At 53.4% G+C, this 27243-nt stretch overlaps 7 protein-coding genes across 7 annotated transcripts; 2 read left to right on the top strand and 5 right to left on the bottom strand.

The window, feature by feature from the left end:
- Positions 1-467: 467 nt before the first annotated feature.
- Triagg1_4055 (uncharacterized protein) lies at positions 468-1083 on the top strand (the record flags this gene model as incomplete). The annotated part of the gene is made up of 3 exons (XM_062898416.1): positions 468-580; positions 716-842; positions 913-1083. The coding sequence occupies 3 exons, from the start codon at positions 468-470 to the stop codon at positions 1081-1083; spliced, it is 411 nt and encodes a 136-aa protein (XP_062757075.1).
- A 648-nt stretch (positions 1084-1731) lies between these two features.
- Positions 1732-2799, top strand: Triagg1_4054 (uncharacterized protein; the record flags this gene model as incomplete). The annotated part of the gene is made up of 1 exon (XM_062898415.1): positions 1732-2799. The coding sequence occupies one exon, from the start codon at positions 1732-1734 to the stop codon at positions 2797-2799; it is 1068 nt and encodes a 355-aa protein (XP_062757074.1).
- Positions 2800-3627: 828 nt separating this feature from the next.
- Triagg1_4053 (uncharacterized protein) lies at positions 3628-4698 on the bottom strand (the record flags this gene model as incomplete). Its single annotated transcript, XM_062898414.1, has 2 exons — positions 3628-4118; positions 4323-4698. 2 exons carry the CDS (start codon positions 4696-4698, stop codon positions 3628-3630), a joined length of 867 nt encoding a protein of 288 aa, XP_062757073.1.
- A 3215-nt stretch (positions 4699-7913) lies between these two features.
- On the bottom strand, positions 7914-9416 carry Triagg1_4052 (transcriptional regulator family: C2H2 zinc finger; the record flags this gene model as incomplete). Its single annotated transcript, XM_062898413.1, has 3 exons — positions 7914-8633; positions 8720-8859; positions 8924-9416. The coding sequence occupies 3 exons, from the start codon at positions 9414-9416 to the stop codon at positions 7914-7916; spliced, it is 1353 nt and encodes a 450-aa protein (XP_062757072.1).
- Positions 9417-19272: 9856 nt separating this feature from the next.
- Positions 19273-20829, bottom strand: Triagg1_4051 (uncharacterized protein; the record flags this gene model as incomplete). Its single annotated transcript, XM_062898412.1, has 4 exons — positions 19273-19550; positions 19624-19780; positions 19855-20742; positions 20818-20829. 4 exons carry the CDS (start codon positions 20827-20829, stop codon positions 19273-19275), a joined length of 1335 nt encoding a protein of 444 aa, XP_062757071.1.
- A 1084-nt stretch (positions 20830-21913) lies between these two features.
- Positions 21914-23768, bottom strand: Triagg1_4050 (uncharacterized protein; the record flags this gene model as incomplete). Its single annotated transcript, XM_062898411.1, has 3 exons — positions 21914-23038; positions 23108-23346; positions 23462-23768. The coding sequence occupies 3 exons, from the start codon at positions 23766-23768 to the stop codon at positions 21914-21916; spliced, it is 1671 nt and encodes a 556-aa protein (XP_062757070.1).
- Positions 23769-26133: 2365 nt separating this feature from the next.
- Positions 26134-27010, bottom strand: Triagg1_4049 (uncharacterized protein; the record flags this gene model as incomplete). The annotated part of the gene is made up of 4 exons (XM_062898410.1): positions 26134-26659; positions 26713-26769; positions 26838-26877; positions 26944-27010. 4 exons carry the CDS (start codon positions 27008-27010, stop codon positions 26134-26136), a joined length of 690 nt encoding a protein of 229 aa, XP_062757069.1.
- Positions 27011-27243: the final 233 nt, after the last annotated feature.

The following is a 27243-nucleotide window of genomic DNA, read 5'->3' as shown; positions in this document are numbered from 1 at the left end:
TGAAGGGATCGCTGGACGGCTAGATTAGCTGGTTAGCTGGCTGAGAGCGCCGCCGGAATACATTCAGGATCGGATTGATGAGATGCCCTGGAGCGAGGCGAATCAGAACAGCCCAGGCGGTAATTTTGCAGCGGCTGATTGGACGGGTGCAAGACCCCTGCGGACCCAACGGAATTGATTTGATGGGGCCTGACAAACGCTAGCAGCCAGAGTGAAATGGCTAGTTGGCATCTGCACAACTGAGATGCTGTGGCCATACGGTTAAAGCGATTTTTATCGTACTCGCACCGGCTGTTTCTCTTCTTTCTCTCCCACCATCTTTTTTTTTTGACCGACTTTGCCAAACCAAGTTCCTTTTGGGGTCTCTCGCCGCTCTTCTCTCTCTCTCTCTCTCACTCTCACTCTCTCTCTTACTCTCACTCTCTCTTTTAACCTATTTGCTTGCGTTAAGCCCCAATTCGCCCGCCATGTCTCAAGAGTACTCTTACCAGGATGTTGCCGAGCACAACACCAAGAAGGACCTCTTCGTCGTGATCCACGACAAGGTCTACGACTGCTCCAAGTTTGTCGACGAGCACCCGTACGTCTTGCAGTTCCCGATCCTGGCAACCAGTTGTTGGATTCCCCTCTTTTTCATCTCGAGAGGGGAAACAGTGCCAATGTTGCATGGAAATGTCATCTTTTTTTCTTCGTCTTGCTGACACCAGTGTCTTAGTGGTGGTGAGGAGGTCATGCTCGACGTCGCCGGCCAGGATGCCACCGAGGCTTTCGAGGATGTCGGCCACAGCGACGAGGCCCGCGAGTCTCTCGCCGCGCTGCTCGTCGGCGACCTGAAGCGCCAGGTATGCGCCCCATCAACTCTTGTTTGCGACAGTCCTCCTTTGTTCACAACTAACGTTTGTTTGTCTGCAGCCCGGCGACCCTGTTCCCAAGGCCGTCTCCAGCAACACCCCATCTGTCGGCAACTCCACCACCGGCGGCGGCTTCGGCCTCTACAGCGTTGTTGCCATTGGCGGTCTCATCGCTTACTTCGCCTACCAATACATCCAGGCCAACGCCGAGCAGACTGCCCAGGCTGCCTAATCGCATCCTATCCATGACAGGGTTTCAACAACGAATATAAAATCTTAAAACAAAAGAAGAGAAGAAGAAAAGGGGGGGGATCATGCCCGGGCTTTCGCTTCAGCGCGCGGGTTGTAAACAGGACAAGAGCTGGGGAGAGGATTTGCGACATGTTACCTTTTTCAAGCATGCAGTTACACGCCGGGGAACGGATCTGGGATATTTTGATAAGCGTGACAGTATAGAGGCGTGCTGTCAAGAATTTTCGGGCACTAGACCATTGGGAGTCTTTGTTACAGGAATGAACTAGATGATGCCTTTTGACGGAAAATATACAGGGCTAGATATCTACGATAATCAATGTTTTTTTTTTGGTTGACACGATGCGCATACAAAAGCCCGCAATTGATGTTGGCAATGGCAAAGAGAACGGGGCTCTTTGCACCGGCTATCCTCATAGGCCCGATTATAAAGGCAACTTCAAGGTACTTCGTCCAATGTAATGTATGCCCGGAAGACGCACTGACTTGAGTTGATTGTCAAAGTCAAAGAGACCTGAAATATGGATTCACCCCGGTCTCAGTTTCTGCTTGCGTGGCATTCTCAACAAACGATAAGGCCGATAAGCCGCAAAAATTAAGAGTCAAGCCACACAACCTTGATTGCCTAATGCGCCACACCGTGTCGCATCAGCCTCTTCTTCCCGTCCCCATACATACGAACTTACTCTGCCGCTTCAACCTCTGCTCATCAACCCTCGTCAACCACCTCGCTCCCTCTCTCTCTTCTCCCCTCCTCTACGATACCGCTGCCGCTGCTAGGTCATCCCCGCCCAACATGTCGTCGTATCTAGAGAAGCAGTCCTCGGTATTCAGAGGCAGCCTCGCCTCGGCCGCGTCCAAGCTGTCCAACCCGTCGAGCCTCAAAGCCACGGCCTCTCTCGCTCCGCCCTCGCCCTCGCCATCCGCCGCCTCAGACAGCAACACGCCGACATCAAAGAGGAAGCGTGATGTCGCTCCGGAAGTGCCGTTTTCGCAGCCGCAGCTGACGGGATACGGTGCCGAGGTCAAGACGCAGATGACGTTTGCGGTGGAGTACCTGAAGAAGAAGGGCGACGCAAAGTCCATCACGGACATCATCGACCACCTGAGTCTGAGGAACTACACGGAGGAGCACAAGAAGGAGCTGACGGAGGGGCTGAGGGGGCATCCGCGGGTGGAATGGAGGCCGGATCCGAGCCTGAGCGAGCAGACGTGGAAGACGGGCACGTACAAGCACCGGCCCATCATCCCGGGAGTCAAGGACGCCACGTCGCTGCTGGCCCATCTGCAGCGCAAGACGGATGCCTCGGGCGTGTCGGTCAAGGACCTCAAGGACGGCTGGCCCGACTGCGAGGACACGCTGGCCAAGCTGGAGCACGAGCACAAGGTCCTCGTGGTGCGCACAAAGAAGGACAACTTCCCGCGGTACGTGTGGGCCGACGACGCGTCGCTGCACAACTCGGTCGAGCCCGAGTTCCAAGCCATGTGGCGTCGCGTGCAGCTGCCCAGCCTGGACGACATGCACCGCAAGCTGGTGAGCGTTGGGCAGAAGCCGACGAGCGACGACCCGCGCAAGGCCGTGGCGGCGGCGGCCAAGCCCAAGCAGCAGAAGAAGAGGGCCGGCAAGCGCATTGGCAAGGCGACCAACACGCACATGACGCACCTGCTCAACGACTACAGCGGCATGAGGCGATGATGCGGAGATGGAGCGACTGTGAAGGGGGCACACATATTCAAACTGTACGGGATAACGCGCAAGGACATAATTTTACGGGGAATTGCTGGCGAATTGTTTTTTTTTTTCATTACTTTCAACATCTTTTTTCACTTTTTTTCCCACATCGACTTGATCCGGAGAACGAATGGCCACACACAAAAAAGAGACGACAAAGATTGGTTTTCACTCACAGGTTGGTGGGCTGGCAGGAAGGCACTAGAATGGAGTTTAGAGGAGTTTTTGCATTGGTGTTTTTCTTTTCTTTTTCTTTTCTTGCTTCACTTTTCTTATCCTATTACGAAAGACGAGGCAAAAAAATTATCCCCGACATGAATCGACAGCTTACCACGGGGTAATGGGGCATTACTTTTTATTTTCGTCAAGATAGAGACTCGGGGGAAGTGCCGGACGATGCTTTACAGATTTTGCTTCTGTATGTTTTTTTTGAACGAAATAGGAATTAATTGGAAAAATTCCGTGAAACTAACAGAAAAGACAAAACTAATAAAAAGGAAATGATATATAAATTCCCAAGCCGCCGCCCTGGAGGTCCAGGGTATTGACCAATCGAGATAATGCGCCTTCAACACCACTAACATAATGCTATATATGATATCATTTGCAACCGGCGCCCCCAAATTCCATCCCGAAAACACCGTGACAAAAAGAAATTGAAAATAATAAAAGCAATGCTCCTATATGAAGACCGCCCACCGGGGATATGACGCCAACGAGATGGAAGATATAAAAAACAAACCCCCCTAAGAAAGCAGAAGGATATCAGAACCCAGAACCCATTCGCAAAATCTAGAAAGCTTCGCCAGCCTGCCGAATCTTGTCAAACAGGCTCTCAAAGACCTGGCTCTCCTGGTACCCTCCGACCTTGTACCGCCCCTGCACCATGACGCACGGCACGGCCTCGACACCAATGACGTCCCTCGCAGCGTCGGCCATGGCATCGACCCTCCGGGCGGCGTCGTCGTCGTCGAGCCCCAACCTCACCACGGCCTCGGGCATGCCCGCCGCGACGCCGACGCCGACGAGCCAGGCGTCGTCGCTGACGTCGCGGCCGTCCTCGAAGTGGCCCTGGAACAAGGTCTCGACGACGCGGGCCTGGGCGGCCGGGCCGAGCTCGTGCAGGGCGAGGGCGATGAGGCGGTGGGCGGGGCGGGTGCTGCCAGTGAGGCCGCGGATGGAGAAGGCGATGTCGTACTTTGCGCCGGTGACTTGGATGCGGGTGAGGAAGCTTGGGTAGAGGTTGTTGAGGCGGTCGTAGACGGAGCGCTTCTCGACGTTGTCTGGTGGAGTGTTGGTTAGCATTGGTGATGATGATGATGATGATGGAAGGTGGAGGGGTGTTGATGTTGGTGAGAACGTCATGTAAAGGTCAAGATGATTAGGTCATCTTCCATGCGTATGATTTGTAAGTCGATACGCATCGCATCGCATTGAACAACACCAAAAAAAGGAGAAGAGGAAGAAACAAAGAGGGGGCAACTCACGCTTGGCCATTGTCTGCGCAATGTAATACGGCTTATAGGCCACCTCGAAGCGCACCTCGGGATGCTCCTCGGTGTAGCGCTGCATCAGCGCGTCCAAACTGTGCTTCTCGATGAAGCACCACGGGCACAGCAGATCCATGTAAATCTCCAGCCGGATCAGCCCTCCGGCGCCGCGGCCGGCCGTCGCCGCTGCCGCCGCCGCTTTCTCCTGTCGCATCGCCGCCGTGGCCGTCGTCGGTCTCCGTCCAGACGAGGGCAGAGGCTGGCGCGCGGGCTGGGGGGAAGAAGTGAGGCTGTCGTTGTGGAAGTGGTGGTTCGGCTGGTGTTGGTGTTGGTGTTGTTGCGACGGGACGCCGATGACTGGCGATGCACTCATCTTTTGATTCGTCTGAGTGGGATTGCGGCGGGAAAGTGGGATGGAACGGAGGGGACGGGAAATGACGTTGCTTATGGGCTGAATTGATGTTCGTGTGAGGGTATTATATGTTTTTTGCGATATTAATAAAGAAAAGAGAAAAAGGCCAAGACAGAAAACGCCAAAGGGACTGAGTAATGATGTGGAATAGACGGGAAGCAATCAAATTAGAAATCAATCCAAAAAAAAAAAAAAAAAAAGGTTATTGTTGCCTCTTTTAGTCCGCAGCTGCTGCGGATTGGATGGGATGGGATTTGAACGATTCCAGTCGAAAAAAAGTGACGCTACCGGCCGCGCAGCCTCGGCTCTCGCCGCTGGCCAAGTCTTTTTCTTAGTCAGACCTTGGTTCTTTGTCCGGGGTCTCCTAAGCTTGTCCCTTTGAATCCCTCGGACGGGAAGAGGATTTGGAATGGAGCAGAGAAGAAACAGGCAAGGATAGAAAAAAGGGCGTCAAGGTGACCTTGATAAGAAAGTGGACGTTGGAACCAAAATGCACGGCGTTTGTAAGTGCGTGACCAGGGGGGATCCCTTTTGGCGTGCTAATCGGCGACGACTATTTTCGTCATCAGATCTTCCCAGGGGAAGAAGAGCAGAGATGGGATTCGACGATGAATATATGTTGGTGAGAAAAGAAGAAAGAGAGTGAGTGAGTGAGGGAGAGAGAAAAGGGCGTCAAGAAATAGCACCGACGCGGCTGGCATCCACCTGCCTTGCTTTCCCATTCATTTCTCTTGAATTTTTGCCTTTTTTTTTCTCTTCTTTCTTCTGGGCTCCTCTTTCGGTCGAAGCTGGAGTCGAAATATTGATTTGATGATCATTTTCCTTTCATCCCACGCAAATCTCTCCGGCCCCGGCGTGGGTTCAACGCCGCTAGATACTAATAAGCTACAGCGCTCAACGCCAGTAAATTGCTGCTGTTCTTCAGGGTGAGCGGGCGCTATTACTCTTTTGCTCCGTACCTACAGGATTTCTGCAAAAGGGAATTGGGCTTACACGTACCTTGTAATTGCCTCTTACGGACATGCATCTACATCTAAATCCTCTCTCTATTCTTCAATGAAATGCAATCATCAACATGATGTTCAGGAGAAGACGTGAACGCAACACACATCACACGGGAAACCACATGGGAAACGGGGGTTTCTCATCTGCAGGCGACTGAAGGGCGAAAAAGGGCAAACAAAAATTACCTGATGGAGCATCGCGGACTTTAGACATCACGCACTGAATAGTAATAGAAAATTCACGACGATTACTGATCGGATCGCCCCCCGTTATCCTGATTGGTGCCAGGTGCAAGGCTTGGGCCATGATTGTAGAATGAAAAGCGGAATGTTCCTTTGTCTGTATAAAGGTATAAAGTGAAAATACCTTGGGTAACCGGCGACGAGTAGCTAAGCTTCTCCGTTTTGTGTGTTTCGTTCACGATGGTGGTTGAACGGGGATGAATTAATTAATAGTAATCATGTTATACGAATTTTTGAATTTGTGATACCGAGGGACGAGCTGTGTATTTCATTATTCTCAGATTTGAGCAAAATCTAATCACTCCGCCAGAGGCAAAAGATATCACGACTCCAAGGAGAACGAGGCTCGTCAAGCACCCATTGACAGTGCCAAAGCTTACTTGTATATCCGCCCAGCTTACAGTAATCATTTCCGCCTCGGATCAACCCCCGTAATCCTCTCCAATCTAAACAAAAACATTCCACGACTCGACAAACGTCCATATCCGATGTAGTATTCCACATACCACACATTATTCAAGGAACTACAGCCAATCTCCCCGGATTTCCCCTCGACAGCTAGCTATTACTCCATCAAACGCATAAGCATCTCCGTCGCCCAGTTGTCCGGAACTCGGTGCCCCCCCATGTCAGTTCTCAGCCCTTACCTCCCGCCGGAAGCAATCCTTGCCGACTTCTTTCTTATATACCAGGCACAAAACTCATCCAAGATGCTCTTACAACACTTGACACGTCTACGGAATAAAATGCAGACCAGCAAGCGTCCCTTCAACCCGTATACAATTCGGAATCAAATCACATATCCCCCCATATGAAACATTGGATTTACTCCAACACCTCCTGAAAACTTGATTACAAAATCCCAAAATCAAACCATCGCCACAGAGCCACACACCCAAAACCATCCAATTGTCCCACCTCAATCCGGAAAACAACTTCTTCTTCTTCCTCTCACAAGCTTTCCCTTTTCCCTTTTCTCTTCTCTTGCAAAACCCCGTGTTCACTTTGTGTCAGCGGTAAAATCCGCACCGATCCCACTTCTTCCCCAGCATTCATTCCCTGCGCAACGGATTGGCTCTTTCGCTGCCGCCTGAACAAGAACGACTAATCAGAAATTATAGCGTCCCTTCTTTTTACACGTCATATCGGCTCACTTTAGTTCCCTTCCCTCAGCACACTTCACATGGACGACTTGTACAACGACTGGCTAGTCGGGCATCACAAGCTCAAAGTTTACTTTGATCACAAAGCGAAAAAGAGAGAGAGAGAGAGAGAGAGAGAGAGAAGAAGAAGCAGGTCAGGTCTCGTGCACAATTGGATACTGCGTATTCCGTAATGTATATCCGTACAATTTCTCGCGAAGAGGTGCGCTTTTGAGCGCCCTTGTCTAAATAATGTGCCAACAGCCAAGGAAAATGTGTCATCGAAGAGAGGTGGACAGCTCTCCCGCCGTCTATATCTTATCCGTTTCCCAGCCCATCTTGTATGCCACCCAGAAAATAAAAAGAGAAAGACGAGCAAGCAAACACACTTGGTGTCCTTCCACCCCTCCTTATAAACTCCAGTCTTTCCTCCCCTGCCGCCCTGCGCGTCGTGTCAAATGGAAAACGCTCAGTCCATGATCGTCAAGATTCCGGTCCGCCAGTCTATCGCCCAAAGTCTATATGAAGGGAACAACACAAAAAAAGAAAATAAAGGAAATACGAGGAGAGAGAAAAAAGAAGAGAGAGAGAGAGAGCAGCCAGCCCTAGTGCATACAGATGGCCGCCCTCTGTGCTGCCAAGCCGGCAAAAATAGTCGTGTACGTGGTTGATGTGGAGTTAGGAAAGTGATGTACAGCAGTGTGTGTGTGTGTCAATGTCGAAGTCATCATGGATAAGAGCCATCAGGCAACAAGCACTCGGCTTTCATCAATGGCATTTGGTCCCACTAAGCCATGTGTACCAGACCAGGCTCTGTGCTTTGCGGCCGTCGCATCTGCTGTGGTGCGCCGTAGTACATCTGGCTCATCGAGGGGTTGGGTGGGTAACCATCGGGGTCGGGGTAGACGTAGCTGCCGCCGTTGTGAGATGGCGAGTGGGTTTGGGGGGATTGCCAGCCAACCTGGCTCATGTGAGGACTGCCACCTGCGCTTCCAGCTCCCGCCGGGTGCTGCTCCAAGCTGGGCTCCAGCGTGGGAGGGGGGCCGTAGCCGGTAGGGTGCGAGGTGGGCCGAATCCCGGTGTTGTAGCTGGCGGCCGACGTTGTCGAATTAGGACTGCCCACGCGGAGGTGAGGAGGCAGCGTGCCGCTCTGTGTCATGTACTGGAATTCGGCGTGTCGGCTGAGGCCGTTGGATCCCGAGAGGTCCAGGGCGGGAGACATCATGGTGTGATGGCTGGGTGACGGGGTCGTCAGGGGCGAGCCGTGGTTGGACATGTGGTCGCCGTCGGAGCGAGCTTGGCTTCCGTTCTTGGCCCTTGAGGCTGCGAGCGCCGCCGCGGTGGCCGCCGCCGCCTCTTCGATGGTGCCCGTGTGGTGGTTCTGATGCCGTGTAAGAGTAGTGCGCCTCGTAAATGTCTTTTGGCAGTCGGCGTAAGGGCACTTGTAAGGGCGCTTTCCTGAATGCGTTCTTCGGTGTCGAGCCAGAGAGCTGCTATCACTAAATGGCTATAATATCACGAGTTAGCGGGTTCTGCTTTGTTTTTCCCCCTCTCTCGAAAGAGCAGAGAGCGCAACGCTCATAACTAGCTTACCTTGGCGCAAGTCTCACAGTGATGGGGCTTCTCGCCGGTGTGGACTCGTTGGTGAACGGTCAGGGCAGATCTTTGGATGAACTGCTTGTTGCACTTGGGGTAGTCGCAGACATGGGGCCTGACACCTGTGTGGATACGCTCTATAAATGAACATGTTAGCATTGGTCTCCATGAGTTCTCAGTCTTGATAGTAGTCAGACTCACCATGACGGGCAAGGTCGCTTCTCCTGGCAAAGCCCTTGCCACAAGTGCTGCAGGGGTAGGCCTTCACAGGAGCGGCGGGAGACTGCTGCTGCTGCGGTGGCTGCTGCGGAATATGATGCATAGCCATGCTGGGCACGCCGCCCATGCCAGACATATCGGCGAAGCCACCCATCTGCATCGCACTATGCATAGGGTTCTGCATTTGCATGGGGGCTTGCATGGCCGTTGGTGAAGGATAGGCACGAGACAGGCTGTGGGCGGAGTAGGAAGAATGCTCAGACATGTGAGGAGAGGCTGATCGGTCCATCGTAGGCTCATGCTTAACGAGGCCAAGGTGGTGCTGATGATGATGGTGGTCGGGCATGCCTCCCCCGAGTCCGTGAGTCATGCCGCCTTTGTTGTTCAGCATGTTGGTGATGTCCATCACCTCGGGCGACGCCGAAGACATGACCGTATTCGGCCTTGCGGACGAGGAGAGGGTATGGGGCAACATGGTATGGCCAAATGCCAAACGGCGATCTATGAGAGCCAGGTTGGAACGCTATTGGGTTTCAGTCAGCCATGAGCCCAGTGCCAAAGATACGCGCATACAATAGACCGTGGGGGTCATCATCATTCGAAGGAAGTCGATCAGGTGCCAAGCCATCAAGTCGTCCGCCAGCCGTTTGAAGCCATCGCGGAGACTTTTTTCTTACCGCCCAGTCGGCTTGGGTAGCAGTTGAAGGTTCCCAAGAGCTTGGGCCACCCACCAACAGCACCAGCCGACATTTGACCCATTCCTGGAATGATGACCCGGAAAATCGACAGTGTTTAGACATACCTTTCGAGATCTGATGGGATGTAGAGAAGGTCAGGGCCGTCGTCCTTTGTTTTCTTCGCGCCACCGCCGTTCTCGGGTCGTCGCCGCCAATTTGGGATCGCGGAAACAGACGTCTATGTTAGGCACCACGAAACGTAACTTTGCGCACTCCACCCGCTTCTGCGAATCGATGCCTGAGCTCGGAGGATATCTCTATCGAAAGAGGAAAAGTGCAGCGGCGTTGCAATAACTCGAACGTGTGTTGCCACCGCGGGGCAGCGTCGCAGGATATATTTGTATGCAGGCGCGGGCAAGCGAGAGGACGATACAAGGCAGGCGACTCGTCACGGGAGAGCGCAAGCTGATCGAATATTGGGCGAGGTAGAAACGAGATCCTGACAACGCCTGTTCAAGTCGTAAGGAGATGTCGCATGCGAGACGGAAAGCCCGACGAGTTTCGCAGATGAGATTTGACACCCAAGGTGCCAACCAAGCGGAGGAAGAAAAGGAGCCCGTCTGGCCACGAGGATTCAGAGCAGTCGAGTCAGCCTGCAGAGCGGGAAGCAACAAGCTGCTAGCGAGAGAGACTGATCATAAGCCGGACCGGGGCGTCAATGGGCAACGGGCGCTGTGTCGAGGGATGCTGCCGGGTGGTCAAGGCTGGGTCCTGTTCGGTCAGCCGCGTTTGCGGGAGGGTGGGCTGATGATCAAGGCTAAAGGAGGGATGGCGAAGAGAGTAAGAGGAGAGAGAGAGAGAGAGGAAGGGAAGAAGAAGAAGAGGGAAAAAAAAAGAAGGAAGAGGCGTGAAGCAGAAACGGTGCAACGAACGGCCTGTGGGTTGAGGTGGGAAAAAAAGGGTGGGAAAATGGATTCAAGGTCGGTGCCAAAATGCGGTCGTCCAAAGCAAGTGCTTCTGGAACTGGCGAACGACGTAACTTTTTTTAGGGGCCCAAGCCTTTATGACAGGCTTGCTGGCCGGGTGCAGGGCAGAGTGCAGGGGTGGGCCTGTCGAGAAAAGATGGAACAAAAAATCTCCTGGACCGGCTCACCCTTGCGCCGCGCCAGCAAGCAAACAGGGGTGTGCATGTATGGATGGACAGATTCGGAGCGTTGATGTTTCTTGAGAAATGCTGTGAGGATGGATGACTGCTCGAACCGACCGACTTACTGCGCAACGGCTTGGATACAGAATGATGCAATGTGCTCTGTGCTCTGCGTTGTCTGCGGTTTGCTATCAAACGCATGCATGAGAACACGTGAAGTCGAGGCGAGCTCTGTGCGTTGCCCTCTCAGGAATGCAAGCTGCTTTGGTGTTTTCGACGTCTGCCTGCAAGTCGGGCAAGGCTGGGGGCTACCAGTACCAAGGAGGAGGCTCGTCTCTGGAACGCGGGCTGAGGGATGAAACCGAGAGGTCGACGTTTTGATCGCAAAAGGGTCCCGGGCCCAGACACAAGGAGCAAAGCCGACTGCAGGTCTAATATAACCAGACGGGCAGCACGCAAACTCTATTGCTCTCAGCTGGACAAGTACGAGTGCTCGAACAAGTATTAGTTTAGCAGAAGAAGGGGAGGGGGCGTGTGAGGAGAAACGGCGCTGCTCTGGCGTTTGCGAAAGGAGTTGGTTCAGAATACGTGCGGCATCTCGATCATGAGAGCTTTCTCGAGAGAGTGAGAAGAGGAAGAGGAAGCGGGTTGGTGCTCGGGTGAAGAGCAAGCTGGCGTCGTTGCTAGCGGTCCGAGTAGCCCTTCGGGACAGGCAGGTAGCAGTACCTGAGTGTGCTACGCCTGCGCGGCGGCTCGGGACGATTGTTCCGTACCCAGTACACAAGTACCGCTCTGGGGACCTGGGCAGGACGCAAAAGTCTCACTCCACAGTGTCCCGATGGACAAAGAAAGATTCATTGCGGTGGAGCGCTGCCAGGCTCTGTTAGCGCAGCCTGGCCCAGCGCTAAAGGCACTACGGAGCAGGGATGCGGTTGAATTGATGCCTTTTTTGGGCATTTGGGGTTTCGCAGCAGCCAGTCCTCCAGTGGCGGCTACTCGTACATGCGGTGTGAGGAGGATTGACAGTGGTATTGATCGAGTAGTATCGTATGCCAGAGGGAGGCCCCGATGAATCAATCAATTGATTAATCGACGCTTGCTTTGGGTTGCTGTGAACCATGGGTGCGTGCACACGTACAGTATGCCCGCCCCTGGATGCATCCTCGTACTCATACCTGTTGCATGTAGGTAGGTACATGTAGATGGCGGCCCAAAGAGACAGAGAGAAGCAGCGCACACGTGCAATGGAGTCCTTGGAAGCATCCACGACTACGGTATACCTGGCCAGCTGCAAGGTAATGCCTGGCACCAGGTGGCATTTGATCCTAGCGGCATTTGAGTGCTTCAATCGTCCACGGCAGAGCCGCTAGAGGGCCCTGGCTGGCTGACACGGGCATGCCAGATTCACGGTGAGGTAATCCGTGGCATGGCATGGCATGGCGAGAGAGAGAGAGCGGGTGGACATGCAGGGCATCATCTCAGACACGGTACAGCAAATGCGTGGGCGGTTGATATTGAACGTCTCCGGCTGCTGCTCGAAATTACACGTAAAACGGCAAACAGCCAGATGGGCCCTCATTTTGTATACTCGTAGAGTCATTTCAGAACAAGCGCCTCCCGCTCTGTCTGTCTGGCTGCTCTCCTCCCCGGCTGCCACTAATGAGGGCTGGGCTGGCAGTCGTCTTATGTGATGGATTAGCATCTTGGTGCCACATCCGCAAACCCACCAGGCACGGCGTTTCCGGTCGTTGCTTGGGGTCTGCTGGGGCATGCTGACCGGTGAGAAATCCATCTTCCCTATTCTATCGATAATACCTGTGCCTACACATCAGCATGTAACATTGCATGGCAAACACTTTTCTTTTCGTTTTGTTTCGTGTTTGACGTTTCATGCACTTCCCACGAGCACATGCCGATGCGTTTCGCCCGCCGGAGCAGTTTCGTGATGCCATGCGCACCCGCAGCCACGGCCAGACTTTGCCATGTTGGACCCCTTCCAAACGGGACCCCCAACAACTATTACCAGGGATTGGCGTGTGCGTTGTACATCCATACCTGTACTTTTCAGATATTCCCCGGCCGAGCATCAATCGGCCCTGCGAGAGCCGAGCGTCCTGGGGGGGCGTGGCAATGGGCCATTTTCCCGCCACCTCTCTCGACAGTTGGCGGCGGCACGGAAGAATAGTAGGTCAAGCTTATGTCGATGGTCCATCTTTCTAGTAGAGTTCAGTCGTAGCTGTACTTGCGGTCAGCACCAATTTCAGCTTTTCGCTTCAAAAAAACATCAATGGCGTCTCTCCCTTTGGTGCGTTTTCCCCATCTTCGCGAGTACCGGTGACTAACAGAGCCACCCCCTATGGTAAGGTAGGTAGGGAGGAGAGGAGGCGGCATGGCCCAGCCAGTGGTGAACCCGCTTGGCCTCGCGGTGTTGGACACAAAAGCACAAGATGCGGCGAATATGCATGTGCAAGTGCAGGCGCATGGAGTAGCAGCACTATTGTAATGCACCGCGCATGCAGCAATTTCATTTCCCTCAAACGCGCATGGCGGGCGATCAGTAGCGCAGCCCTTTTGAAAGGGCCTCGGCCGATTGGCAAAGTCGTGCAGCCAATAGAGACACATGCTAGACGACGCCTCTTGCGATCTAATGAACCCATGTGCTCTTTTTTTATCTCTCAGGCATGCAATTGTCACTAGGCTGGCCGGGTCCAACAATAGAGATGCCAATGATGTAATTCAGATTGACGCTTGTTAGCCGCGACGATGATGGAAATAAGAGGTGGTACGTGCTACACGTCAACGCCAGCGTCGAGTTAGTACAAACTACACCAACTCGTACTCGTGCGTTTTAATGGGCCATCTGAAACAAGTCGGGCTGCAAGGTAATCATGGCAAGTCAATCAATCGACCATTCTTGACAGCACTAGGTTAGTAAGGAACAGAGTAGCGTAGGCACTAGCAAAAGAATCGGAACAGAAACTGCTGGCTAGCACGAGCAGAGCAGAGCAGCCAAGGGGAAGCAGCAGATGCGATGCTACGGAGACGGCTGTGCGGTGCTGTGCTGCTCCATAGTCGTATGCATACATTGGATAATAGAAACGGATCAGTGATTCTATTAATCATGCGGATAGGTCATGCTACTGCTGCCGGACAGAGGCGCAGCACCACTGAGCGACGCACCTCAGGTACCGGCGGCATACGAGTGGTGGCCGGGCTAATGGCGCCACGTTATTTCGAGGGAGCGGGATACGGGCCACTTGCATTGTCGCGACGACTTCATCTCGCAGCTTGGGGTGATTTCGGCCTGGGATTCCGCAGGCGATTGCCCACGGATCCTCACTCTCTCTCGTGCTCACGCGATGCAGATGCAGAGCAGAGCGCACTGCACCGCACGCTACGGCCAGGCGCACGTTTCATCTGTGCCCGCCATGGCGGTTAGCATATGGAATCGATCACATCTCTCATCCTAAATGAGATAAGATGGAGCGGCCCGCGCGTGCGAGTAATTACGTGAGCACTGTGCAATATACAAGCTCAGCTCCCGGATCGCCAGGACAGGATACTTGGTCCCGCTTGGGGGGTGACGGTGACCACGCTGGCATCTCGCCACCACGTCTCAGTCAACGGGACAGGACAAAGAGGTATTTCGTAAACAGGCCCGCATGTGGTCGTTATGCACTCAACTCGCATGTGCGTTGTCCTATATTCAGCCGCCAAATCGACCGGTTGCCATAGCTAGCCGTCCTTAGTGCCCCCCGTCAGTCGTTCGAGTTTCTCGCAGCAAACATTTCATCTGCAGACGACAGACTGGCTGTTGGGCACCCACCGTCGTGACAATGGCGACAGGAGAAACGGGTCACGCTCTCCAGCCTCCAGGCAGCGATGAGACGGCCAGAGAATGACCGCTCTCCCGCAAGGCTTGCATGACACTCCACCCACCGTCATTAGCTTCCAGCCAGCGCCAACGGGCTCGAGAAACACACAAACGTCGTTTCCTGGCCCTCCTCTCCGTTGTCGCCGTTGCGAGAGCCAGGGGTGCCGCCTCGGTTTCCCTTGTCTGTGCATCTGGTTGGCTGCGTGGAGAGGCCGATGGCCAATGCATCCTGGCGGAAATTGCTCTAGCCATACGTGGCAGGATTCTGGAATTTCTCTCGGCTCTCTCCTCGAAGGCGGCTCCACCCTCCTGGATCGATCCTTGTCGCCTTGTCACCGGCGATGAGGGATGATGCCAAGTGCGACAAGGCTCTGGCCAGCCCCATGCATCTCCCTAACTCGCTCCAGCTTTGCCAGCCCCGCCGCCAGAACGCTAGCTGCGCACAAGGACGGAGCGCGAGCATGCACAAACGGACAGGATGGCATAAGGAATCCTTCTCAAAGCGTTCCAGAAGCTTGCGCCCCGGCCGGGCCTCCACCAATGAACCGACCGTCGTATGGCTGACCGACCCTAGCGATGCAGTAACGTGTGCCCAATTGTCTGTCCTCCACCCCCCTCCCCTCGCTGTCAGTGCCGGCCAGTATGATCACCATGATCGGCTGCTGGCTTCCGCGATCCGTCATAGAGCAGTTGCTGGGTTGGTACTCGTACAGTACATAGTCCCCCAGCGCCAGTCAGCCACGCATTGGCGTCCATCCTCTTCCCAGACAAGAGAGAGAGTCTTGTCGGCGCACTGCAAACAGGTCAGCACTCTCATCGCATCTCATCGCATCGCATCGCATCGCATCGCATCGCACCAAAATCGAACTCGAACCCAGCCTCTGCAATTCCAAAGTATTTAAAAATAAAACAAAACAAAATAGCGAATGATGTAATGAGTGATGATCCTCCCTACTCGAAATGCGCGCCCATAATGAAGGGGCTCAGGTGGTGGATCGGGACAAAAGTAGCCCAGAGCACAGCAATTCAGCTCCAGCTGGCTGCCCACTCACCTCACTGCCCACCCCTCCTCACCAAACCCAAGTCGTGGGGAAGGAAAAATAAGGCCGGCCATGCATTGCTGACAACTGCCCGGGCAAGGTCACCTGAACGACGCGTGACCAACAAACAAGAGCCGCAGAGGTCGTTCTTTTACCAGTCGGAACAACTCGAGGCTTCAATTCAATTCATCCATGATGTCTGTTGAAACTCGATCCACCAATCAAACGATGCCGGTCCAGGTGCGCACAAACCAGAGATTTGCGTCCAACTGTGCTCGTGCATACTGTACTGTACTGTACTATACTGTGCTGTGCTGTGCTGTACATGTGCATCTACACCCCCCCTTCTCCCATACGATACGATGCTCGTGGCATGGATCGCGATATCTGATGAGCCTTGCAGCCAAGAGACGCATGGCGCGCTCAAAGTGGCTGGTGGCATGCAAGGAATCCGTCGCACCACGGCGGTTTAATCTTGAAACCACGCAGGTGAAACAAACGACCGACCATCACGCCCACCCCAGTCACCACCAGCCAGGGGCCAGGGATATGATATTAAGTGCTGCGACAGCTGATCTACACGTACATGTGTGCAAAGCTTCAACGGGCAAGTTAATATTAGCATCATCACGTTTGGATGGGCCGCGGCCCGATGAATTTCGAGCCTCGTTTCTCGGTCCTCAAGGCAAACAACCAAGAGGGTCAATATTCCCACATGCCGAGTTTCCAAACCCAGCGCCACCAACAGGGCTCCGTCTCCCTCTCCCTCTCCCCGTGGAGCTGGGTCAACAAGCAAGCTGCTGTTGGCACCGTTTGCCTTCTGGGGAGCCGTCGCCATCCAACACCCAAAGTGAATACGTGGACCTCGGGTGTCGTCACAAAACAAAGGCGCAGATGAAATTCCGTTTGTCTTCTGGCCTTCCAAGCGTCTTGCTATGTACCGTTCGCTACTCTGGCTTTAATATCTGCTAATTTCACTAGCCACTCCCTTTTTGAATTGCATCCTACACAGGGCTAAACGGTTGGCCAGCTGGGACATTGCCTTTGCGGTGCATGGGCACTTATTTAGCGCAAAGTATTCTCGCCGCAAGCTGGGGCAACGGATCAGGACTGCGTCTAACAATGGCTTAGGCCTGGTTCGGAGGCCAGTTGTTACTATTGTCAACTGGGTCCCGAATATGGACGACGGGTGACGGAGCACTCCGTTCTTTCGGCGACTTCATACCAAAACATGCAAACGGATCCTCATCACCTACTCTTTCGGAAGGCTGGCTTGATCGCTTAATGAAACTAGGAGTGCCCAATGAACGCCTGCAAGAATGACCACGCCCAATGGGAGGAGAGATCGACGCATTGTCTGCTTGTTTACGAGACGCCTCAATTCCCTCTGCATCAAGCAAGCATCCAGCGACTTGGAACCCCAAAAACGAAGTGCTGACTACATTCCTATCCTTGCACCCTATCCTACACCGGGCTAATGGGTTGCTACACCGGGCTTATTCTGACCAACAAAGGAAAGCCAGCTATGAGTACCGGCAACTCCGTGCACCCCCACGCTTGGGAAAACGCCAGAAAGGGGACATCCGATGCCGACTTTGGTGAGGAGCACACGACACTATGTGGCAGCTTCAGACGCCTTGTTCGCCGGCAACGTTGTGTTTCACAGCGCTTCATCTGGCAACCTGAATTTCGGTATTGGGAGGGAGGGTATGGGCGTCTTGAAGATTGCCACGAGATGATGGTAATTGCTTGATCCTTTCCCTGTCCTGAGCTCCCTTCTCCCGTCCGGGGGAGGCAGCGGCCAAAGCCGTCCTCACCTCGTGGTGGTATCGAACGTGCGTAATTATCCGGTACCAGGTGACATAGCCCATACTCTCTGGTACTTCTCCATTTTTGCCATTCTTGGCATTTCCGAGTCAACTACGGGGTAGAGCAGTTTGTCATTATGATGGCCTCGACATGAGAGGCCCGTATACGAGTATGCATTGCGAATGCATGATAGAAGGGCGGGGGGTCTCCTCATCGCTCTCGACATTCCCCACGACTATTGGCACGATTCAATTGTTTGCTATTGTGACATTTCACTCAATGCATATCTGGTGCCGTTTGGCTGTGGAGGCAAAGATATGATGGGTGCCTAGGACAGTTTTTTTTTTCACGTCAACTGATCTGAATGATCCGACAACATCCGCACCGGCACCCATCCGTGGCGTCGTCTCTACGAAATACTCGTACGGGAAATCCCCCCTATGCCTTCACTTACACGCGCCGATCTGGCCCAACTTGCGGTAGAAGTGGCATTTTCCAAAAATAAAGCATTGATCCGGCATCGCTAGCGCCTTTCTTTCGGGCAGCAAATCGTTGTCTGTTTTCCCCTTGGCTATTGCTGACCGTTTTCCGGTCCGTCGAGTCCCCCCCCCAAGGGATCGATCGGCCGACCTAAACGCCGGAATGCCACCCCAGGAGTCTTTTTTAGACCGCCCATTGAGGAATGTTCTCTTTAGCAGCCAAGGAAGAAAACGGTCAACACGCACGCACGTACGCCCGCGCAAACGAGAGGGAAAAGGTTTCCGTGCAAAGTCTCCGAAAACCACCGGCTCTTTGGTGGTTGGTCCTGGGGGGGCGTGGGCGTGGGCGTGGGCGCTGGGGTCGTGCGTATTTTCGGCATTGTTGTCTGGCAAATGAGGAGGCGGCATGCACCTTGAGGGTCTGATCTTGTTTTCTCTTCTCCTGTCTCTTTGTTTCTCGCTGTTATGTGGGGGGGGGAGGGTGTGAGTAGAAGATGCTGATGTGAAGGTTGTAGACATGTTCCAGCCTTTCTGTATTGTGATAGTCTTGAGTTGCGATGTCTTGGGATGAGATGCTTACCCTGAAGTCGATGGGTTTGAGTGAGATGTGTTTGGAGCGTGTCTAGATGGGAGTTGATTACTTTAATTCCACGGATGATGGCACTATCTACCTTATAAGATGGCTTCATTGTCAAACTCGTAGAAATAGTTATGACAATGGTCTGCCCCTGTACTCAGTTTATATGTAGCAATGTCGATGAAAGCACTTGGTTAGGGTTCAACTCAATGTCCAACTGTTGGCATTAGCAACCATCTCACGCATCATCTCATGAAATGACATCTCAGGTATTATCCAGTGCCTCATCGTATGATGTATTGGAAAATAGACATACCATTCCAAGTCGGACCCAAGGATGAACATGATGTCATATCGACTCAGAAATCTTCATTCAATATCATAAACCAGCCTATAACTGAATACACTCTTTACCAGAAATAGAACAAAAACAAAATCCGTTATTGGAAGAAGAGGAATCCACAAGCTCATTTTCGGATATCTCTCAGATGACCAAAGCACGCACTGAAATTACAACACGCGATATCATGGCCTCATGAATCATTAGATTTTTTTGCCCGCTTTCCAAGGCACGCATGGAACCCTCCCGGGTAATAAGTTCCAAACAACGAGAAAATAAATAAAAATGAGAAGTAAATCGAAAAAAAAAATAGGAGAATATCCAAAACGACACACGCCAACCGCGGATCACAGAATAAAATCACAGTTCCCCGTTACATCCGTCAACCTCACTCAACAATGTTCCTATCAGCAAATGGATCGTCATCGTCCTCCTCGTCGGACAAATACGAGCCCTGTCTCTGCTGGGCCGTAGGCCTGGGGTTCGATGGCAGCGGAGGTGGTATCGGCGGTGCTGAATAGACAGGCTTCGAGGCAGGCCGAGGCGGCGGGGTCGCTCTTGGGGACGAGTTGATGCTCAGACCGGCGATGTCGGGATGCTCGGCCCGGGCTGGGGGGGATGAAACCTCTTTGGCAGCCAGTTCTTCTTTTCCCTTTATAGCAGCCACTAGGGGGGGGGGGGGATCGGGGTCAGTCTCAGGGTTCAACCGAATGCGAGGGTTTGGGGCGTAAGTTCTTACTTCGGTATAGGTGAGCTTGTTCCGCAAGTTCGTCGTCAGAGTCACTGTCGGCATCGACGGACTGGTCGAGCTGCTCAAAGGTCATGAGGGCGTGGACCAGTTCGTCGTTGGCGTGAAGGAGTGGACCTAGCCACTGTTCGTGTTCGACGTGATGAACCTGGCTCTGAAATTAGAGATCTACCGAGAAGAGCCAAAAAGTCAAGAGAGGGGTGACATGTGATGACGACTTACAAAGCGCAAGACCTTTCTGCGGAGAAGTTTGCAAGACTCAAACCTCTCGACAGCCAAGTTGTTCTCGGAGATGCGCTCCCGTTCACGGTTAATCGTCTGCAATACGTTGAGCAGGTTCGTTGCCGCCAGCGACGACTCTGCAATGACAGACTTCATCCCCTCCTTTTCAGCCTCTAGGTTGAAAGGCTTCCTCTTGCCCTTGGTCTTGCTACCGCTGCCGCTCTTCTTCTTCTTGTCGGAGCTGCTGCCGAATACGAAGCTGCCACTACTGGATATAGAGGGTTGCTGATGCTTGAACGAATCGACCATTGACGATCCGCGGCTATGAGACGTACGACTGTGGGACGACGACGACGACGGGCCGGCGGCGGGAGGGGATGGGGATTTCGGAGACGTTGGCTCGTCGTCTTCCTCGTCGCCGAACGGGTTCTCGGTTTCCTTGAGCACGCGCGACCTCTCCTGCGTGATGGCAACCTTGCGCTTCGGCAGCTCCTTGCTCAGCCGAGCGATCCTCTCCAGGCCCGGTTTGTTGCCATACTGGGACCAGCTGTTGAACAGCTCCCGGCACTTCTTCCTGACCTCGGGATCCGAGAGGTCGGAGGTGCCGCACACGCGCAGGCGCTCCAGCAGAGGCTCGTCGGCAAAGGTGCGCGTGAAGCGCGGGCCGGCGTTTTGGATGAGGCCGTCAAGCAGGACCAGGGCGCGGATCTGGCGGTGCACGTTGCCGTACTTGAGCTTCTTTCGAATGGCGCGGGCGGCCTCCGTGGGGCCGGATGCTTGGATGGTGATGACCTCGACGAGGTCGGGGATGCCGCTGAGGTCTTCCTCTTCGTAGGCCTCGGAGGTGAGCGTCTCGATGGTGACCGTGACGGCCGAGTAGGGCTTCTTCTGTAGGGAGCGTTCAAGTTAGCATCAGGCTCTAGCGATTCACAAGGCTGGGGAGAGGCTTGGAGCTGGCTGTACTTGTTGGAACATGTTGGACGATGGAGGTGAAGCTTAGCTAGCAGGTGTTCAAGTCCGCGATGCTCGAGCAACACCGCACAGCGAAACGAAGCTTCCAGAAGCTGTCTTTCGATATCGCCGCGGTTGATGGCGTATTTATACAGCTGCGAGTTTTGACGAGCTCGTCCCTCGTGCCACAATGTTCAGCTCCAGCAGCGCCACGTTGTCGCAAAGCCGAGTGAGCTAATAAGGCCAGCTCCAGTCTCTTCAAACAAAAGCTCAAACTCCTCGTCTGTTATGTCGCGCAATCCCGAGGCGCCCGCCTGATTTTCCGCCCGAGGGTTTTCGCGTGATGTCCTGGAATTTCACCGCCCAAAGCTGCCCAGAAAAAGCGATTGGCATCAGCCGATGATGATCTTTTTGGAGGGGGGGATTCGGCAAATGCGGTTGCCTTAGTTGTGAGGGTCCGTTTGGGGTGATTAAAACGCGGGGCTGGAGATGTTTCGGGGCTTTTGGCGGTGGGGGGCTTGCGGTGACGTCGCTTCTGTTTCTTTTTTTTTTTGTCTGCCCTGGTTTTTGCGTCTTTGAAACGGCGTTGTCTTTGGACTGGGGTTTTTGCTTTATTCCAGGTTCCAACGAAGAACTTGGGTTGGATTTGATTGAGCAATTTACGAGCATTTTCTGTGGTGGGTCAATGACTTGATTTGGAAGGCTGTGCAATTGATTCCAGGTTCTCCATACAGCGGTAATCATGCGTGAGGTTGGTTATCCAAGGTCCAAAGGCCGTTGCTTGTCAAGACAGCCATCAACTCATCCCCCAGACAAAGAGTATAATGCCTAAGGTAGTATCAGGTCCGAGAGTAAGTGTCGGAATATAGTATTAGAACTAGTATAAGTATACATCGGGTAACATGTCTAATACTATTACGCGTATACACATGATTCATGGTTTGTGTAAGTTCGTAGCCATACTTTCAACCCCCACGCCCATCCAACTCTATCAGAAACCGACCGAGGTCTAATTTTTAGCATTGCATCGCAGCGCCATGCAGCAACAATAAAGAAACAAGATTTAATCAGAAAAGAAGCTAAAAAGAAAAAAAAAAGAAAAAGTTAATCATGCATTGCCTAGTCCTAACAATACTAGGTTCGCGACATTCATGATTGCAATGAGCAGCCAGACGAGGGCGCTGAGAATGATGAGCACCCAGCCGTTGGACATGTCCTTGCCTTGCTGGCCAATCGGCCGGCCGTCTTCCCTCGACTCGATTTGGAGTCGGGCTGGGCCGGGCTGCACCGTCATGTACCGCGTCCGGGCAGTGAAGTAGATGAGCGGGAATGTCACAAACGGTAGCACGGTGCTGAGCACCACTTGAGAGGCGTTGAGGGCCTTGTCGAGACCCGTTTGCCCAACAGCGCCGGCGATGATGATGGAAGGTGTGATGCTGATGGATCGCGTGATGAGGCGTCGTAACCAGGGCTTCATCTTCCATCGCAGGGCGCCCTCGCTGACCATCTGGCCGGCAATGGTGCATACGATACCGGCCGAGATACCCGAAAGGAGGAGTGCCAGGGCGAAAATGGTTCCGGCGCCGGACGAGATGCTCTTGGAAAGCAGCTGGTGGATGCCAAAGATGTCTGCGGTAAGGGCGTCTGGGTTGCCGTACAGCGAGGCGCCGGCGACGATGAGGATGGCGGAGTTGACAAACAGGGCAAAAGTGAAGAGCGACAGCGCCAGCTCGGTGATGGAGTACTTGAGGCAGTGCTTGATGGCGGCCAGAGAAGGAATGTAGTAGACCTTGTCGTAATTCTCGTCCATGGTGGATGACGCCGCCGACACGGGTTCCTGGGGCATGAGGTTGTGCTTCTGGTCGTAGTCCCTGAGGCGCGGCTTGACGATGCCGGACCCGAGGTACAGGCTGTGAGGCATGACGGTGGCGCCGAGGATGCCGCACGCCTGGTAGAGGCCGTCGGACTGGACAATGGCCGAAGAGGGGAGGTAGCCCTTGAAGACCTCGCCGACGCTGGTGTGCTGGATGAGGGAGAGCTGGATGCAGAAGCAGATGACGACGCCGAGGACCAGGAGGAGGACGAAGAACTCGAAGACGCGGAGGCCCTTCATGGAGCCGTCGGGGCGGTAAAAGACGAGGATGGCCATGACGTCGAGGATGGAGAGAGCACAGCCGGCAACAAGAGGCAGCTTGGGGATGAGGAGGTTGAGCGCAATGGCCGTGCCAATGACCTAACATGACACAACAATCAGCACACCAGATGGCTCCAAATCAAATGGGGAACGTTAAGCGCTGCATACCTCGGCAATGTCAGTAGCGATGATGGCAACTTCAGCGAGCACGTAGAGAAAGTAGTTGAGCCATCGGGGTAAGTAAGCACGACATGCCGCTGCCAGATCAAGGCCCGTGACGGTGCCCAGCTGGATGGCGAGGCTCTGGAGGAGGATGGCGAAGAGGTTGCTGAGCAGGACGATGAAGAGGAGCTTGAAGCGGTACGAAGAGCCCGCCGCAATGTCGGTAGAGTAATTACCAGGATCGACTATTCGTTGGATGTTCAAGTTAGCTTTTCTTTTCCTTGTCCTTTTTGTCCTCTCTCGTCCCATCATGCACCGTTCTTCATCAAGGTAGAGAAAATCCTCGTCATGCCGACTTACTGTACGCAACAGAAACCATAAAGCCAGGTCCCACAAACTTGCCAAACGTCATCAAGACATGCTTCAGCCTCGCCAGCGGCGTCCCGCGTCTCGTCCTTGAGCCGCGCCCATTCGACGTCGCGACTGAATTCCCATCACCAGCACCGCGATCCTCGTCGCTCGTGCCCAGCAGCACGCCCGCTGCAACCTGCGCGTTTTGCGTCTTGCTGTCGGCGGCTCTGTCAAAGGCAACAATTGGCGGCGATGTCTGGCGGACAATTGAATCGTCTGCGACATCGCCGCCCTCGGTCCCGGGTATCCTGTCCATATCTGCCCTCGTTTAAAGATTCAAATCGACTCAAGGTATTTCCTGGTTCGTCGCCTTCTTTACCCCCCCTTTTTTTTTCTTGCGCTGCTGTTACCGTCCACCTATGAAAGCCAAGCAGGATCCCTGTGTTAAGAAATGACCAGTTCTGGGTGAATACACCGGTTTTGTCGTCGTTCTTTTCTCAATTTGAATCTCGTCAAAGCAGAAGCACGCAAGCACCTCGAGTCAGTCCCCCGTCCATCAATCCGTCACCCCTGCCAATCAGAGAATCGCGCGGCGCAGAAACAGTCGTGGCATGCATGCCCCAGAAAGCAAGAAAAAGAAGAATAAAATAAGGAACAAAACAAAAGGACGGAAGCGATTGGGTTTCTATGAGGCCACAGCCACAACGGACGCTGAAAAAAGAAAGTGGAGACTTTGCTTGCGCTGGTTTGGATGACTTGGCGTTTCCGGAACTTTGTGTGTTGTCTTTGGATTTTATCTTTGTCTCAATCTTGCCCGTCTTGTCTTGTCTTGTTCTTTATGTTTGGGTGGAAGAGAGAGAGAGAGGAGGAGGCTAATTAATGATTCTTTTGGTTTCGCCGCCTGAAAAGAATGAGCTTGGACTAACACAGAAGTACAAGCGCAACAGTGTTTGAATCTCTTACGGCATCGGGTCAACAAGCCCGAATCTGCCCGGAAGCACTTGGATCCGGTCTCACTGGCGTGCAAAAAGCTCGACGATGTACCGACAAAAAAGAAAAAAAGACTGACTTGTCACTCGCCCTTGTACGTTCTTGTTCTCGTGGCTTTTGGAGCAAGATGCAAGGAAGAAAGATTGAACCAATTTTTGCTGCCCGAATGTCGCTCCCAATGAGAGATGCAGAAACGCGAATGAGATTGTCGTCGAGATAGAGTCCCGGCCGGTATGCTCCGCCTCGGCGACGCAAGCCGGGAGGGGGAAATGGAACGGTCTAGGTTTTTTTTCGTATAAATGGGATTCAATGCAAGGGGTACACAAAATCCTGTGAATCACGCGGCTAGAAGACAAGCAAACAGCCGGTAGTTGGGAGTCTCTTGATCACTGTCTGGCCAAAGAGGCGCCGTTCCGAGCTCATCAGCCGAAGAAAAAAAAGAGTCATCGGGTGTTCGATTATCGTGAAGACGGAGAACGAGACGGGTTCGAAAGAAAAGAGTCTCGTCAGCACGGAGCAGCTGCCTCGGTATTTACGCCTGCAGTAACAACTGACACCCTGAGAAGCTCGACCTTGGTTGCAACGACGATGTGCATTTAGACCCTGCAACAATCCCGGAATCTCAGTGCCGTCAACGGAGCACGTAACATTGATACCGTAATACACACATCACATCACAACTTCATACCTCTTCCTCTTCCTCTTCCTCACCGTCGGGGCCCCTCTCCGACCGGGTTTCCCCGGAACCTTTTTCTGGCACCTTTTTTCCCTTTTGTCAAAAACTCTCTCTGACCCAGGTGGAGAGGTTCGAGGCTGAGAAGAACGAGTAGCATTTCGGCTAGCCGGCTGCCGCTCCCATCCGGGTTCTCTAGCCTCTGCGCCGCCTCTTATTTCTTCCTTCATTCTTGCGGTCACATGCTTGGGGGGCTGTTTTTTTTCTTCTTCTTACGTCTAGACCCTTCCCCAGATGCGTTTCCCCGCGTCTGGCCGATGTTGGATTCTCTTTAGGCCGAGAGGCGTTTGGGCGATCTCGACATCATAAGGAGCTTGCTTCTCGTAGCTTGCGCGCATCTTTGAGCAAGATAACCCTCGTAGAGCAATTGCGGCCCCCCATGGCTTCGGAAGCATCGTGTTTGGATCCATTAATTCACTCATTAGCTGCAAGCACTTTTTGCACCGAGGGGCAGTGCAAAAAACCCATGAACCGCGCAATGCCCATCGGTCTTATGCCGGCATTCAATCGGAATACGACTCTGGATCCGTCGTGCCGGGCTCGATGTCGAAGCTCACGGCACCGAGAAGAAAATGTAACGTAAAACAACAAGGCATCTAGATGTACGCGAAGAAAAGCGGAATATGATTCTTCTCCCAATGATTGCTATCCTATCCTGTTCGACCCCATCTAGTGGTATATGTGGAATTCCCAACCATGTTTTACTCAATAATCAACCCTCCTTCCAATAAACCGCATCCTAGTCCTGTTGAAAGACCTTTTTGTTTCTTGTTTTACAGTCCATTCCCGATAGCACAAAACGCCATGCTAGGTGTTCAACTTTGCCCTTCTCTATCCTTGCCCATGGAGCCCTCCCAGCCCCATCTCTCTCCATCACAGCAATATTCGTACATCTAAATGGCGTGCCGCACACAATATCGGCAGTCAAATGTAGACCCGAGGGCCCATTTTCTTCTTCTTATTTCTGCTTCTTGCCAGATTTGGCTGCCTCGCGCTCGCGCTCACGTCTGGCGTAAATCCCAGCAGTGAACGGGTCCTCGAACCGCAGGGCGATGATGTACACGACGAGCACGCCGACGGTCAGCGCGACACCAGCAGGCTTGCCAAAGACGAAGGCGGTCCCCAGAAAGTTCATCGTCGAGCCCCAGTACATCGGGGCCGATGTCACGTTGAAGGGGAAGCCCGTCACCATCTCGTCCATCAGGATGCCAAAGTAGTCGCCCAGGAAGGTGCCCGTGATGCCCAGGCGCCACGTCGACGAGACGACAAGGATGTTGCCGAGGATGAACAGCGTGTATCCGGCAGCTTGCGAGTACAGCGTCTCCAGGAGCGGGTGCGAGGGCTGCTCCGACAGGGCCGTCTTGTACAGCCAATCGCGGAGGAGGCCCAGCGAGAAGATGGTCACGGCGAGGGCATAGCAGGCCGGGTAGGGTCTGCCCCCAAACAGCCTGGTCAGGACCTTGTTGTGGTATTCTGCGGAATGGCTTGATGGTCAGCTGTTTGCGACCTGCCAATCGGGAGATGGATCAATCGGGACACGAGCTTTCGAACCTTGACGAGCGATGATGCTACAGGAAGACGATGTGTAAGCAAGCTATACATACGGTATCACAGCTGTGGACAAAGGAGGCAAGAGATTCCACTCAACTGATTCCTACTTACTTCCAGAAGAGCGGGTTGAAGATGATTGACCCTGCCGAGACTGTGTTTCCCACTGATTAGACGTCTGCCTCTCTTCTCGTCTGCCGGAACAGCTCGCGCCGCTTACTCAATAGGCTCTGCTTGTCCAGATCGATATACTCGGCCAGGTCGGCAACGTTGAATGATGACGCCATTGCGGGCTACGTGTGTTTGGGCAGTTTTGGCGGACTGGAGGGAGAGAAAGTAAACAAGCCAGATGGAAAAGAGAGCAAGAGAGGCGACAGAATGAATGCACACAATCACAAGCGAGAGAAGAAACGTGGCTGAATCTCGCCGGGAATTTGAATCAAATACAGCGTCCAGGGCATAGCGTCATTGAAGGTACCTGCTAACCAAGAGTACATGCAGCTGCAGCTCCTTCCGGGTG

This window comes from Trichoderma aggressivum (assembly GCF_033847375.1).
Source record: "Trichoderma aggressivum f. europaeum strain CBS 100526 chromosome Unknown scaffold_012, whole genome shotgun sequence".
NCBI classification, from domain to species: domain Eukaryota; kingdom Fungi; phylum Ascomycota; class Sordariomycetes; order Hypocreales; family Hypocreaceae; genus Trichoderma; species Trichoderma aggressivum.
This window is presented reverse-complemented; position numbering and strand designations above follow the sequence as displayed.